General features: G+C 38.3%; 1 protein-coding gene across 1 annotated transcript in view; it reads right to left on the minus strand.

Annotated features, from left to right (window-relative positions):
• Positions 1-3,040: 3,040 nt before the first annotated feature.
• The window catches only part of RAB38 (RAB38, member RAS oncogene family), a 62,386-nt gene continuing 49,331 nt past the window's right edge, over positions 3,041-16,095 (minus strand). Inside the window, exon 3 of the mRNA XM_033206017.1 lies at positions 3,041-3,922. Within this exon, the coding sequence (XP_033061908.1) occupies positions 3,770-3,922 (153 nt within the window). The 3' untranslated portion in view covers positions 3,041-3,769. The remainder of the gene's footprint in view (positions 3,923-16,095) is intronic.

Raw genomic sequence — 16,095 nt, forward strand, 5'->3', positions numbered from 1 at the left:
TTTGTTGTGAGGGTGAGGGGACTAATGAATCAATATATATTCATTTTGAAGACTATATATGCAATACTTTTCTATGGTGGAAAAGGGTTAGAAGATACTCATTTCTGATCTCACTATATATTTCTCATTTCAGTGGATTTTAGAGATAAAAGCAGTAGATTAGAGATTCCATGGTAATAAAAGTTACTGCCTGGATACTGTGATATGTTAAGAGTCACCTACCAGTGCTCCCAAGGATGACCTCCTACTTAAGGTATTTTCTTTTTTATTGAGTAGTTGAAGCTCAATAAAAAACAAAAATACCTTAAGTGGGAGGTCATCCTTGGGAGCACTGGTAGGGGAATAGATATGAGATAGAGAAGAGAGGGAGACCAAAAAGGTTGTGATTATGAGGTTACCACTGTATGAAACTTTGCCTCAGTCACATTGGTGACCTCTTAGGGAGAGTACAGAGTAAGTAAGCCTCAGGTTTGTCCCACCTGATGGGTGAGGACGCTGGAGTATTCATCTACCAATTTATGCCAGCCTGGAGGAGGCTGCTCCGAGAGGTGCTAACTCTGTAGCACTCTAGCCTGTCCAGTATGGAAGGCAAATATGCTGCACATATTCAGAGAAAACTTCTAGGCAAAGTTGCAGAGATTGTAATAGGAGGCCATATGCTGAGGGGATATGGACATTTTCTCTGCTACTATCCACACTTTGCCCACTCAGGTTCATCCCTGCCGCATGTTGAGTCCACTCTGTCCTTTCACTGGTTTTCCAAGGAAGTCACTGGCCATAATTCCACTGAGACCGAAAGACAGAGAGAGTCAGAATATTAACAGGAAGGTTGGTAAGATAAGTGTTCTCCACTGTTATAGTTAATCCTGAGACCATAAGTGATGCCATAATTAATATTCATCATTTCCCTCCCCTAACATTTTCATTCCCTTGACCAAACTGCTTCTAACTGCTTCTAATCAAGGTTCATTGCATAGTGCAATAACTCAGACATTTATCCCTTAGAGTATGAGTCCCTGACTTCACGTCCTTATCAAGATGTTGCTGCTGCAACTACCCTTTCAGATATCACCAGTGATAGAGGCATCAAGAGGCACCCCAGTGAATCCCATGAGTTCCAGACACACTACTTTCTGCTCCAGTATCTAGTAGCAACCCCATTTCCTTTTGATCATTATGGTGAGGGACCCTTGTCTGTATAGTAACTACCTTCTCTAACTGTCGGTCTATAGGCCTGAGGAGCCAAAAATAATCAGACAGCAGCTGAAGCTGAAGATTTACTGGAACCCTTACTGTGTCTTCTGGTGGAAGTATTAAGACCTCCAATTATGAACAACCTGAAGTTGTGGCAAGGAGAAATTCATTTTCTTAAGTAGATTATTAAAAATAACAGTGAGAGACTATACTGTTATTTTGATATTTTGGTCCTAGCTGTCTAAGACACAGAACCAGATATACTAGCACCATTTAACAGTCTATCACATAATGACCCTTAAATATGAAGGAAGCCATTCCCATAAAAACACAGCAACATCTCTATAATCTCAAGCCTGGTCAATAGAGAACAGTCACTACTGAGTTTCTCATTGATGCTGGCATCCCTCTTTTGGGAACACTTCTTGCTTTAGTAAAGTGATTATCTTCTAGGCTCTCCTGGAGAACATAATGAGCTGGCAGGTTCTCCGGCCTTTCAAAATAAGTACATTCTAACATTCCCACTTCTATAAGACCCTGGACCTCTTCTCCAGTATTTTGCCAATGTAGTTCTGGCATGTCCACAAAATTCATTTCAGGCCAGCATCATTTATAAGCTTCAAGGAGCCAAGCCATTCCAATAGCCTATTAGAATCACCACCAGGTAGACTTGCCAGAATGTTAAAAATTAACTCATGAAAGTGTGCCCTCGTGTAAGTAGAGTATCTATTATCTGAATTTATCTCTATGATCCAATATTTCAGTATCTCAAGACCAGTTCTTTGGAATGTTCTCTAGATTACTACTAATATTTACTAGCCAGATTCTGTAGTTCATTTGATGAACAATCCATTTCATCCCTCAACACAGATCATCCTTTTCCACTCAGATCATGTTGAGACTTGGCCCTAGTTATCTGTCTAGAAGTAGTGAGGGGAAATGGGGGCAGAATTTAATATGGGCAAGCCTCACCTTAAAACTTCCTACTGAGGCAGGGCTTTTATGTAGCAATTAATTCTTCTCCCACTGGAAAGAGTAAAAGGTCTCTTTTTCTAGGCCAGAGTTTCCAAAGAATTTGGGGTTCAAGACTCTTAAGGATATGTACCCACATATCTCATCCTCTATCTCAGAATCCTGCAGAGTTGTAAAAGAGGCCAAGCTGACAGGGCTACCACATTTCCTCCACTAAAGTCAAGACCCTTATAGGAAAATAGCAGGATCCTGAGAAACCTCGTCTTTACTAAAACTACAAAAATTAGCTGGGTGTGGTGGCACACGCCTGTAGTCCCAGCTACTCAGGAGGCTGAGGTAGGAGAAGCGCTTGAACCCAGGAGGTGGAAGTTGCAGTGAGCTGAGATCGTGCCACTGCACTCCAACCTGGTGACACAGCAAGACTCCGTCTCAAAAACAAAAAGAAATGATTCCTGTGAGTGTATTACAAATATTGATATAAAATAAGACATTAAAAAATAATAGCTACCTGCACATATCAGCACCACAGCCACTGTGTAAAGCAAGGTGTCATAATCCATGTTTTATTGTTTCTTTTTATGTTTATTGATCTGGTACCTTTCTTAATCAGAATCTATGAGGACATATTCCTCTGATAAACTAAAAATATGTATATGCACTGTATACTCTCTGGCCTAAATGTCAATATGAACAGTAAATGCAGATGGCATAGATGGCATAGACTCATCCCAGTTTTAATAGTGCCCAGCAGTTTCTTTAAGCATACATTTCTCATCTCCTTCTTGAAATAAAATTTTAGAAATGGATCTTGAGAACCCTGTTTACTTTGTCAAAAAAATCCCTTCACAATACTAAGAAACTTAAAGCACTTTCATAAATAGGGAAACAGCATCTTTTAACGTTTTATTGTTCACCTGCGAAAATATATATAATACATATTACATGTATAGAGGAGCCCCACAGCTTGAGTCAGAGAAAGCTAACAGAAAGGCACATATGAAAGCAAGTCTTTTCATACAATATTCAGTTAAGCCAACATTGAGGCCATGGCAAGAGACAATTAGGACAAGGAAAATATAGCACGCCTGTGTTCATGACTCAAAGAGCTAATTCAGAGGCAACTCTCAGGTCTGCCGAGAATGGAAGTCATCTTGGGAGAAAATATCACATCTACTTAATAGGCCTGTCAGACCTTCAGAGAATATATTGAAATCTGGACAGAGACACCAGGGCAAGTTAAGCCAATGCTTAACTTGACAGCTAGTTTATTCTTCTCCCCTTTTATTTTAAGACCTGAGGCTTTTGCTGATTAAAAGAAGCAAATAACAGGGCTGACCGTGGCCCTGCAGAATTTTGGTCAGCTACACAACAGAAGTTTGTAACAGACTAAATATTTTCAAAAGCTTGTAAACACTGTGATGATGGTGAGGAAAGCATAGAAAGAACATTTGCTATTTCTCTCTCATTGAAAAAATAGAGGCATAGATCTTTGGCTTGCCACATGTGGTATCTCTATCCTGACATTTACCCAAAATGGCAAAAATAGAGGCACAATTCGTGGAATGATGAGGTCATTCCTATCAGACACCAGCAAAGGTGCCTACTAGGATTTAGCACAGCCAGAGCAGCTGGCAACCTTGGTTGATGTGAGATGGGGCTTCACGACGTCCGGCTCAATAGACTCCATTAGGTCACACTCATTTGCAAGTATGTGTTTCACCAGGCATCTGGAGGCTTCATCAATGTTGATATTTTCCTATGAGGGAAAAAATAAAACAGCGTTTCTTATTCAATACTCTGAAATAATGCTAGAACAGAGACTTATATGTGACAATTCATTTAAATATTCTTTCCTAGATGCTACATATGCATCCCCCTCCTGTTCCCCTCACTCTTATTTGTTCCTTCAAAGAACTTTACTGTTCAGTTCCTCACAAAAGAAGTATTTATTTTCCTGTGTCATATAGGAGGAATGGTGTTTGGTGAATTTACTTAGTAGGTTAAATTTCAGTTAGAGGGCAATTTTCATATTTTCATATTTTCACACACTCAAACTATAATAATATTGTGGAAGAAACATAAACCTTTAATCTGAATTATTGTGGAAGAAACATAAACCTTTACAATTGCCCTCTGCCACATACTATTTTTGTGACCTTGATATAAAATAAGAATGGTAAGACATATTTTATAGTATTCATTAATGGTTCAACAGATATTTCTGGGTCTCTATCCTCTAGTTAAATGGGGAAAGTACACTGTTCTGACCTCTTTGAACTTAGCCATGGACATGTGACTTGTTGGGCATCAAAATGTGAGAAGTAACGTGTGTCACTTTCATATAGGAGCAATAAGAGCCAGTGCTCAATTTCCTATGTTTTTTCTCTCTCTTTCTTCCTGTGGAAGCACAGCAATGGAAACTCTTTTGGATAAGGTCTGTGAGTGAGATCAAGTAGAGGCAAGTATCCCAATCAGTCCATGCTGTGTAGTATGCACGAGAATGATGATCTTGCTATTTTAACCTACTGAGATTTGGGGTTATTACCCCACATAAACCATGGCATTATCTAGACATTGCAGATGGATATAACTCTTCAAAGAAAAAAGTAAAATTGGAAATACAAGTTTAGGTTCAAAAATGGAATAAACCTGAATTTGGAAAAAATATGGAGCAAACATTTGAATCTAAAATATGTCAGTAGTATAAGTTAAACTGCTTTTTTTTCCTCCTGGTCAGAAACCTGAGAAATACAGAATATATACTACCAGTGTGCTAAAATAAATATCTCTGCTTAGGTAAAAAGTAGTTAAAGATCTCCAGTAAAGTTAAATTTGATTGTTTTTAATCATAATTTGTAGAACTTCTCTGATGTATTTCTTCATATTTAATGTAAAGAGACAAGGCTTTCTCATTGTTAAAATGTTTTACTACAGAACCTTGTTGTCCAGTCTGAAGTGGAAGTACTTATCCCTGATTTTTGCATGTATGTCAAAGTTGTTGATATATTTTGAGATCATTGAATGAAGTCATATTACTTGGAAAATATAAGAAGATGTGTTGGCTTTTCATATGACATCCACGACTAATGACCTTAGCTGTAAATGTTCATTAGCAGGTTCCCCATCCTTCAAGCCCAAAACTGAGTTCACCAGCTATGAAAGTTTAAGGTAACTTTGGAGTTCCAGACAAATAGCCTGATTATTTATCTCACCTCTAGAGAGCCTTAAAAAAATGTTTCCCAGGGTTTCTAAATCCAAAACACAAGGTAAAGGCATGGTTGCTTTTTTGCTTATTATATTATTGTTGTTGCTTTTTACCAGACCAGTCTTCCTTTCTCTAAGCCTCCCTTTTCCCAACTATAAAATGGTCTTGATGATATCACTTACCTAATAAAAATTTGCTTCCCTTGACAGACTGTAGCAGACATTATTGCTTTCACAATGTGAACTTGCTAGGGACTCCAACAGTAAATAAGTAATCTTATTTAATCCCATTTAAAATCCTTTACGATAAAGATCAATAAAGATTAGGTTTTTTTGTCTGCATGGATTTTGTTATTATTCTTGGGGTAGTGGTGGGGATGGCATTTCTTCCTTCAGCTCAAGTATCTTCCTCACTCTGTGAAATCCAGTCCTTAGAGAATGGCAATGCTTCTGCCCCATCCCCTGTTGGACAACTTCCTGTGCCTTAAACTCATATCCTGTGCTTAGCATGTCTTCTGCCACTCTTCCTCTTCCTAGTGTCATGTCCAAGGGTCACACCTGAACTCCCTGTTCCCAGGCAACCAACTGACCTAGGCAGGGCCTTGCTCTTTGGAATGGATCCAGCTCAACACTTTGCTCTGGAGCCCTGCCACTTGCTATGTGACTGAGTGGAAGCCTGTCCAGTGGTCCTTTATTGTCTCCCATTCAGGAAGGTAAAAAGGTCTCCTCACCCAGTCTTCCAGGCCTTGGGTTTAAGGGCCACCACATCTCATTAAAGAAGCCCTATTTGGATGGCTTTAACATACTTGCCTGGCCACTCATAAGCCAATACTTTGATTCCCATTTGGCTATTGCTTGTGTGTTGGAGAATGAGGCAACAAAATTATACCCCAAATACCAAACATGAGATATTACCATATCTCAGGTAAACATTTACAAACAAGAAAGCTTATCTGTAAGGGGTTAAGAGGCTTCCCCAGGATCACACAGCAAGTGGGCTGGGAGGCCAGAGCTTACACTGGGTCTTTCTGACATCAAAGCCCAGCTTTTGCTAAGCTGCATTCCTTTTCCAGATTGTTCAGGAAACCAGGAACAATCACAAATAAAAGTTAGTTCTTTAGTGTTACACCCAGTAAGTGTTAAATAATGCTTCTCTTCCATATGTTATAATAAAAACATGTTTATATGACAGGAAAACAATTTTAAACATCAGAAAGGGCCCTTCTTCATATATGATGAAAGTTAGATTTGCCAGTAGTATTTTTTAAACCTCCACTCATATATTAACATGCCAGTTAAATAGGTTTTCTTTCATTAATGTGCAAATTGACAAAATCTAATGAAGATAAGTCAATGCTAGTGTGGGACAATCAATGAAAATCCATTATCATTATGAGAAAAAGAACTAAAATCTAAGCTCAAATTAGTGGCAACTTAGCAGGGTCATTTTAGTGAAAATATAAGATAACGCTGTTTAAATTGTGTGTGACTTTTAATACACTGAGTAAAGTCTAGATGCTATTAGGCCCAGGAGAGTGGACCATGAAGGATGGGCTCTAGAGAAAGGAAACAGGCAGAGCCAAGTAGTGTCTGCTTACAGACTGCATGTACAAAGAGCAGCAGTTCATGGTGACTGAGTCAAGTTCATTCATCCAATTAATAGTATTTAGATTTCCACTAAGTACTAGACATATAAATATACAGATTATACATCTCATTCTGGATGGAGCTTACCCACTAGCAGGGTTTGTGTAAATAGCAAAAGTATAAAAAGGCTGGAAAGGGCATCAGGGTGCCAGATCACTGGAGAGCCTTGAATACTAAATTTGCAAAGTAGAGCCACTGAGGTTTTTTGCAGGTGAAACGTCAGTAACCACAATACTATAAAAGTCCATTACTAGGCAAGCCTGTACCGATCCTTAGCACTTTAACAGCTAACCTATCAGTAACTATTTAGTGAATACCTAATACACATGTACCTAGGTGCTGGCTGTCATGGCATACCTATTTGAGATTAGAAATTTTAAGAGAAAGCCAGGAAGAACCACAAACGCTTTCAACTTTATTTACCACAGGCACACTACAAAAAGGCAGGGGGTATAGTGTTTAGAGTACAGGCCTGGGGACAAACTCTTATCTTAGTTCCCCTACTTCCTGGTTGCACGACCTCAGGAAAGTTACTTTAACCACTTGATGCCTCAGTTTCCTCATCTGTAAAAGAGGGAATTAAAAATTTACCTCACAAATGTTTGCAAGTTAATATATATTAATACTTGAAACATGAAATACTTAGAACAGTGAAAGGCATACAGTACACATTCAATAAATGTTATCTATATATTCTCCTCATACAAGTTAACCAACAGAAGAACACAATGTGTGTGTGTTTCCCATTCCTTCATTTTGCAGGTGAGGATACTGAGCTTCAGAAAGGGAAAGTGATTGGCCCCAAGTCACACACTAGTAATTGGGATGGCCAGCTGTGAGCTCAGGGAGAAGAATAAATACTAATATTTACCACATGTTTACTACAAAAGGCAAGATGTATACTGTTTAAAGCACTAGCTTGAAGCCAAATCCTTATCTCAGCTCCCCCCAAATATTTCCCAAAATAAAGGAACAGAATGGGCAGGGCACCTGGTTCCGGCATGCAAGGTAGGAGCATGCAACCAGGAATCAGGCAAGACTGATTTGTATTACTGGCACACTTCGAACCATTTCTGGTCTTTCTGACTTTCTATATACCAGTGAGGTCACAGCCAAAGGGCCTAGGCTAGGAGAAGAAATAACAATATAGAACAAACCTCCCTCTCCTCTTTAACCCAAGGTCAGCATGGATAATCAGACCCTGCCTGATAGAATTGCAGGTTCAGACCCTTTGGGCAATTAGATTGCAATATAATTGATTGAGCTACTTGGCATCCAAACAGACACAGTCAAGTCCACATTTTCTGGGTAATTGTATGGAAACAGAGTTGCCGGCATTAGTGAAAAACACTACATGGAATTTTTTATTTGCATTTATTATAGGGAATAGTCACAACATTTCCAGGGGTATCTTTTGCTAGAAAGGAAATGTGTATACTCTGACTTCCAGGACATGTAAAATTGGAATGGATCTCACTGTGATTTATTTCTCTTTTTTTTTTTTCTTTTTTTTTTTTTTTTTGAGATGGAGTCTGGCTCTGCCGCCCAGGCTGGAGTGCAGTGGCCAGATCTCAGCTCACTACAAGCTCCACCTCCCGGGTTTACGCCATTCTCCTGCCTCAGCCTCCCGAGTAGCTGTGACTACAGGCACCCGCCACCTCACCCGGCTAGTTTTTTTGTATTTTTTAGTAGAGACGGGGTTTCACCATATTAGCCAGGATGGTCTCGGTCTTCTGACCTCGTGATCCGCCCGTCTCGGCCTCCCAAAGTGCTGGGATTACAGGCTTGAGCCACCGCGCCCCGCCCTGTGATTTATTTCTATATCTGCAGTATGACAAGACGGTCTGCTGTGCTGTTTTAAGGTAATGCGTGTTCTTCTTTGTGCCACTGCTCAGAATCTTTCATTTATACTGATAAGCAAGTCTCAGAAACAGGGTAAAATTCCTAACAAAGAATTTTACTAAAAACAAATGGAGTTAATTAAGCAGGTGCCTTGTTTATTAAATAATGCTCACACCCAATATTCACAAACATCTATTGGAGAGTTAATGGTCATATTTTAAAGGTAAGGGATCTAGAAAAAAGCTTAAGTAACTTATCCAGAGCAGAACATTATCTTAGCCAATCTGTCATTTCAATCAAGACTATCCCAATTCCAGTTCCCATCCTACTCTCTATACATACATTACAGTGTAGCCTAGGAATGAAATAGATCCTAGAATATTATGTATAAATTATAACTTCTCAATCTTGGCTGTATATTCATATCCCTTGTAGAGTTAAAACAAATACGTTACTAGGGCCCTCGTTCCAGACATTGATCTAATTATTCCGACATGGAGCCCCAGCATGAGCATTAAAAAAAAAAAAAAAAAAAATTCCCAGTTAGGCACTGTGATGGGATCCATACTCCTAACCTCTGCCTCACACAATATTCTCATATAACAAATCTGCACATGTACCCCTGTATCTAAAAGTTGAAATTTAAACACATTTAATTTAAAAAATACAGTTGTTCATAATTTTTTAAAAAGATTCTCCACTTAAAAATGTGCAGCCAATTTTGAGACACACTCATATAATTAAGAATATCTTTAAAGACACTGTCCTTTTTATTCCAATTGTAAACTTTCTGGAAATATAATTTAATATAATCACTCTAAGCCACAGTGATTTTGATCTTTCAATGGAGGAAGGCACATAAACTAACCATCAGAGGTCCTGGGTACTTGTCAGTTTTTTAATTAGCTCTTCAGAACATCTGTCTTGTGGCAAAGTATTTAATATTTGGCCCCCAGCACCAGAGAGCCAAAAACAAAAATAAAACCCTAGCAGAAAATTTTCACATCTGCCTAGTTAGAAGCTGGCAAAGAATTCATCCTCCCATAATCTTTCCAAATACATCAACCTCAAACAAAACACCAATTGCACCCAAGACTCCAAGGTTAGCACACTAAATTCCTCAGCCCTGTGAAATTTTAATTAGAGCAGATGGCCTGCTGGATAATAACACCACTGTAAAAAGTATTACACAAAACAGGGGTTTAAAAATCCTTTCTCTGAGAAGATATAGCACTTGTTTATTGAGCACATAAGTGGCAAAGATTTTGCTAGCTTTCTATTAATCATCATTAATACCTAACATGGGTGCTAGTATAGTGGACACCTGTATTTTTGTCTGTTAAGCACTTCTGTCCTCCCTCGTCCCTCATATCAACCTCCCATTTCCTTTAGGTACCTGCTTTCCCCCACTGCAATCATGAGCTTCTACTGGGGCTCCCCTAAACTGACCTTATGTTTCAGACACTATTTTCAGAATACAGCATTTCACTTAATCACCACAATAACTCTGAGGTGGGAGCTCCGCTCTCCTTTAACAGATGACAAAAGTGAAGTCCAGAGAAGCTAAATGATGTGTGCAAGGTCTCAGGGATAGGAAAGGTCAGAACTGTGCTTCTGCCTGTATTTTCTCTTTATCTTCTCCTTGCTATCTTCTTAGAGTCTATGGCCTACATTTTCTTAGTGCCCAAGCCAATGTTTATTTGAATCCAAAACCCACAGTTTTGCACTTTGCCATGGTATCTCCATGAAGAGAAGGCATACATGGTCAGTGTGACACAGAGAAGCCAGGCCTCAATGATGCCCTGTTGTACGAAAGTTACCAGAGTTTGGTCTAACAGGCATTGGGAAGGACAGACTGAGCCATATTATCACTTATTTTAACACAGGACAGAGTCATATTGTCAGCATGGAGAAATGGGGTATAGAGAAAAGTTTACAAAGGCAGCTCCAAAGATTGTGTCCCTCTGACAATGTGTCCCTCATCCCCACCATGGCCTTACTTCAGCCTCTGTCCTTTATTCTTTAGGTACCAAAGTGTATTTCAAATTTTTCATGCCTTCTTTCTGTAGCTCTAGGGCCTTATACCTTCTAGGTTTCCCCGCTTACATACCAAGAGATCTCCTTCCCATCATCCTAGCCACCTCTGTTGCTCTGTTTCAGCCGTGAAACATCCCCAAGCTCACAGAGAATCACCAAATGTTAAAGAGGAGGGGAACTTAGGTATCACTAATTCGTCCTGCTTTCTCTGACACATCAGGAAATTAAGGCAAAGAGAAGGAAAGTGATCTGCCTAGCATCACACAGGCAGCTGAACCTCACAGGGAACATGCTATTATAGAATGCGCCTCACCTCTTAGCTCTGGCTGCCTGCATACCTCCTTGTTTCTGGAAATATCTCTACTGAATAGCCTTTTCTTAGCACTGCAAAACGTTATCTTTAGCATTCCCTGGTACTTCGTACCCACCTCCATTGACACCACTATATCCTAACTGCCTGTTGCCTGTGTCCTTGAAAACAAGGATTATATTTTATTATATTTGTATTCCTAGACTCAAGCACAGTGCCTAATGCATGTGAGGTATCTAAACAATAATATTACCAAAAATAACTGATGCCCATGGATAACTTATTACTAAGTTTTGTACCACAAAACCAGGTGAGGAAACAGAGGTATGGAGAAATTAAATAACTTTCCCGGGGTCACACAGCCAGCAAGTCAAACTTTTGGCACTGGATTTTGCAGCCCATGTTCAGACACTCATAATTCAATCCCTGAAAGTTCCACAACTGTCAAATAACAAAGCCAGACTCAAGAACAGAGCCCCTGCTCTTAACCCACTGCTCCCTACAAATGTTTGTTGAAGGAATGAGGACCCAAGTTTTCTAAGTTTTTGACTACTGCTTCTTTCTAAATCGCAAAAGTTATGAACAAACCGTCCACAATGTGTTACATGTGGCCCACAGTTATTAATTTATCCATTTATTTATTTATTTTTATGCATAAATGTCTGTAAATGTGCATTTGTCTTAAGTTCCTGGCCCCTGAAAATAATCTGAGTTCAACATCCTTGCCTTTTCTGCACTAGACCCCAAAACCTTAATACTAGGCAGATACAGTTCTTGAGTCTTTTTGACAGTTTATTATTCCTGAGACACATTTTCCAAATTCAATATATAATGTATGACTTACCACTAATTGCCATTAAGAACCAGGATATTCATAGATATTGCCTCTATTAATATTTTGTTTTTAATTCAGTGAGTTTTCAATTGTTCTCACTGTGAGTCTTTTACTGAAACAGTGCTGGGGTACCCAATAATCAGTCTTGAAAAGAAAGAATAAAGATAAGTATGAAGATTATTGTTTAGCCAGACTTAACAAATCCTATTCATGAAAAACAGCAGCCTTTAGTTCAAATACTTTCTCATTAATCAGCTTGAAACGATAAATGGTCAACCAGATACAAAATATTAATTGTAATAATTGCTAACAATTATCAAACACTTTATTATTGAACACTTAGGCACCATGCCATGTATGTTACATACATAATCTCATTTAACCCTTACTACACCCTGAGAGGGGGATAAACTATTAACTCTGTTTTACAGATGAGGAGACTGAGACACATATAGGATAAACTACTTAGCCACAGTACTTCCTAGACTTATTCAATTCAAAGTGTTATTTATTGAGTACTATCTATGGTAGAAATGACAGAAATTATGTGTTTCACAATTTACTTTTATGACAAGTAAATGCTTTTATTCTGGTACCTCTGTGTGCCAAGACTGAGGAATGAGACTGAAACATCGTTGTCCTAAGAAACAGTAGAATAAAATGGAAAGAGAAAGCATGTTGGAGTCAAGCTTTAAAACTTGGTTTTACCACTTACTGTTAAACAAAGGACAAGTGAAAAGCCTGAGCCTCTACTCTTTAATTTAAAAATGAGGCCAATCATCACTATATTTCATGAGATTCTTGTTAGAGTTATATGATACACACAGATGAAATACCTAAACATTACATAGTTGGTCCTCCAGTGAATACATTCTCCTGTCTCCTCTTCTTCCTTCAGGTCATTCTTCAGTGATCACTTCCCATGGGAAATCTCCCCTGACTCCCCCAGGCTGAGCAGGAATCTCTCTATTCTGGCACTTATGTAATGCTTTGTTTGTGTATCCTCTACTGGACTGGGAGCTTCCAGGAGTTTCATTGCCCCATCCTGGTGTCTAGCACAGTGCCTGCAAACAGTAGGCACTCAGAAGACATACAGACTAAGTGAATGACTGATGAATAAATGAATGAACAAGGACTTTGGAAGAGTGACAAGTTCAACTTTCACTGAAAATAATTTTAGATGTGGGTGATTTCTGCAGAAAGTAAAAAAGAAAACATGTTCACAGGAAAATTTACTTTACAGGTCCAGCTGCCTGTCCTTATTTTGCTTTCTACTTATTATTTGATACCATTCTTTTAGGTGAAATGGAAGGAAGACTGAATAAACCAGTTTATAAAAGTTGAGCTGAACTACTGTAGGCTTTGCAGGAAAGCAGACATAGGTTGGAGTCTTAATTTTGTTCTTTTAAAAATGTTCTTTATATTCTGTTGCTCCACAAGTGATTTCAGTGCTATTTAATAACTAAATGTACTTAGGCAAAATATTTAATTTTCTTTGGCCTTACCTATAAGGCAGAGATAATACCCATATGGAAGAATTATGAGAATTAGGAATATTTTACTAGGGGCAAAGGTAGAAGTTGAGTAATATTATGTATTTTTGTGACTACATAGTACATATAATTATTTTAACATCATCTTCCTCTCTTAAGAACTTTTATGGATAAGAGCCAATTCTAGCTTAAAAAATTCATTTCTCTCTCAAACTAGAGAGTTAATTTTTTTCTTATATATGATTCTTATGCCCTAGTCCTTAACTCTTTAGTAGAGAGTTTGAAGCTCTTACTTCTCCAGATAGCATAAATGAAACTATTTCTGCCAGCATTGTTAGAATAATGTTACCTTGGGTGAAAACAAACAGGCAGAATAACTATGTATAAAAATGGATGTGTTGGTAAAGCTAAAGAAATTAATATTTTAATCACTTTTTGTATTTGGAGTGTCAGTGATACCAGCTAACTACCAAACTGCTGGCCTCAACCATAGAACCTGTTGACCCAACCCTCACAAATTCCTGACGTCTAACTCCTAAATTCCATAGTCAGATAACAACTCACTCTTAGCCTGGGTAACCTCCCTGAGGCAGCACTTAGAATATGTTATATAATTTTCTACTTTCAGATATGGAATAAAACATTATTTTTCTTCATTCCACAAACTTGCAATTGAAAATTAAAAAGAGAAGATACATCAATTTGAAGCTCTTATGTAATAGTTGAAATATCATGTAACTAGATGAAATAATTTATTATTCAGCAAATGATCATTGAGCATTTTTCATGGACCAGGCACTATTCATCAAAGGCTTTACACTCCATGTCTTAATTTGCTATGCAGTCAGTTATGTGATTGTCTTGTTAGTCCAGGGCTCTTCAACTTCTGCTTAGAGATGATGATGGACATGACATGCTCTCTTCACACAGTCACTGTAACATTTTACCCCAGTTCATGTCCTGTGTAGTCTTCTCTCTGATCACATGCCTTTAGTTTCTTCTCTCTTATTGCAATCATCCTCCATATTCCTTCCAGATTGTCTCTTAACTACTCCTATTAAAGTGTAAGTGTAATTACATTCATACTTCATCCAAAAAATACCTTGTGGGCTCACATTACCTACTCAGAATAAGTTCAGACCACAAAACTGATGCCCAACCAACACAGCTACAACTGAACTCCCCTGTTTCATCTCTACTAGATTGCAACTGAACTAGATCATAAACCCTTCCCTCAATGTGTTCTTTGCTTGAGTTAGTCTTATTCCCATCTCTATCTGTAGATCTCCTGCCCCTCCAGAACAAACATAACTTTTTTGGAAGTATTTAGCTGCCAACATCTAACTGACATTCTGCTTTGAATTTCTGGATGAAGTTCATTACATCCTCTAGCTTCAGAATTGTCTGGTATCTTGAATTTTTATTATTTGTCTCTATTTATTTAATGTGAAGGGAAAAGGTGCCATAGAAAGACTCAGAACTATCTCAGCTCTGCCAATTGCCACTCCTGTAACCTCCAGGATGTCACCATAATCTCTCTCTCAGCCTGTTTCTTTATCTATAATCTATGATGAAAATAATGCCAACTTCATGAGGTTATTGAGGATGTGTATAAAGTGACAGGAGATATATGAAAGATCTTAGCAATAGTGCTGGCATGCAACAGGCACTGAAAATGAAACACCTGGAAAACAATACAACACTGCCCAAGTATTACTGTTAAGTCATATATGAGACTGGAGGGGCAAACAAACTTCTTCATTAGAGTAAAGTATTTCAAAGTGGGTTCTGATGTTTCATAGGATGCTTTGGGGAAAAAGTCATCTTATGGTTAAATGATTTCAGATGTTAAGTTAAAAATAATACAAAAGTGTTTCTTAATCATAGGATTTCTCAGAGTCTTTTAGAAGATCATGGAATGTGCCATGTGTTCAATTATTTTATATTAAAAAGAAAAGCAGTTTCTCATTCTGAGTTGGAAGGCATGAGGGGAACTAAAGCACCATAATGAACTGGGAGCAGAGGGGAAAGGTGTATATGAATTATGTGTGAATGGAAATAAGGCAGATTCAAGTTGGGATGGGAGAATAGACTTTCTGTTTCTCTCTTCCATCTCAAAGAAGGGAACGATTGTGCAGTAGTCATAAAGTTACCTTACTACAGAACTCTTATCTAATAGTATATCTCAGAGGGCTAGCCTTCCTCTTCACACAGTTTGACAACTACTGATCTGGAAATAGTGGTGGTATATGTGGGAGTGGTTGAGGGTAGAGGGGTTTGTGGATAGAGACATTCATTAACCGATTTTGTATTACCCTGTGTATTTTTTATACCCTCACCTAAGTAGTGCTACCCCAATTTTTACCTTTCTCTATTTTTCCTGAGACTAGTCCAAAATGAAATACATGTGTTTTTTAAAATATGATTTTAACAGAGTAGATGATATAACGCACAGTTGGAAACAATGGATCTGATTGGTTATGATAAGGTATTATCCTCTCTGACAGACCAATGCTCCCCAATCCAGAACCCCAGCAAGGCAGGGTTAGTTGCATCTCCTA

This window comes from Trachypithecus francoisi, unplaced genomic scaffold (genome assembly GCF_009764315.1).
Source record: "Trachypithecus francoisi isolate TF-2019V2 unplaced genomic scaffold, Tfra_2.0 Lachesis_group8, whole genome shotgun sequence".
NCBI lineage: Eukaryota > Metazoa > Chordata > Mammalia > Primates > Cercopithecidae > Trachypithecus > Trachypithecus francoisi.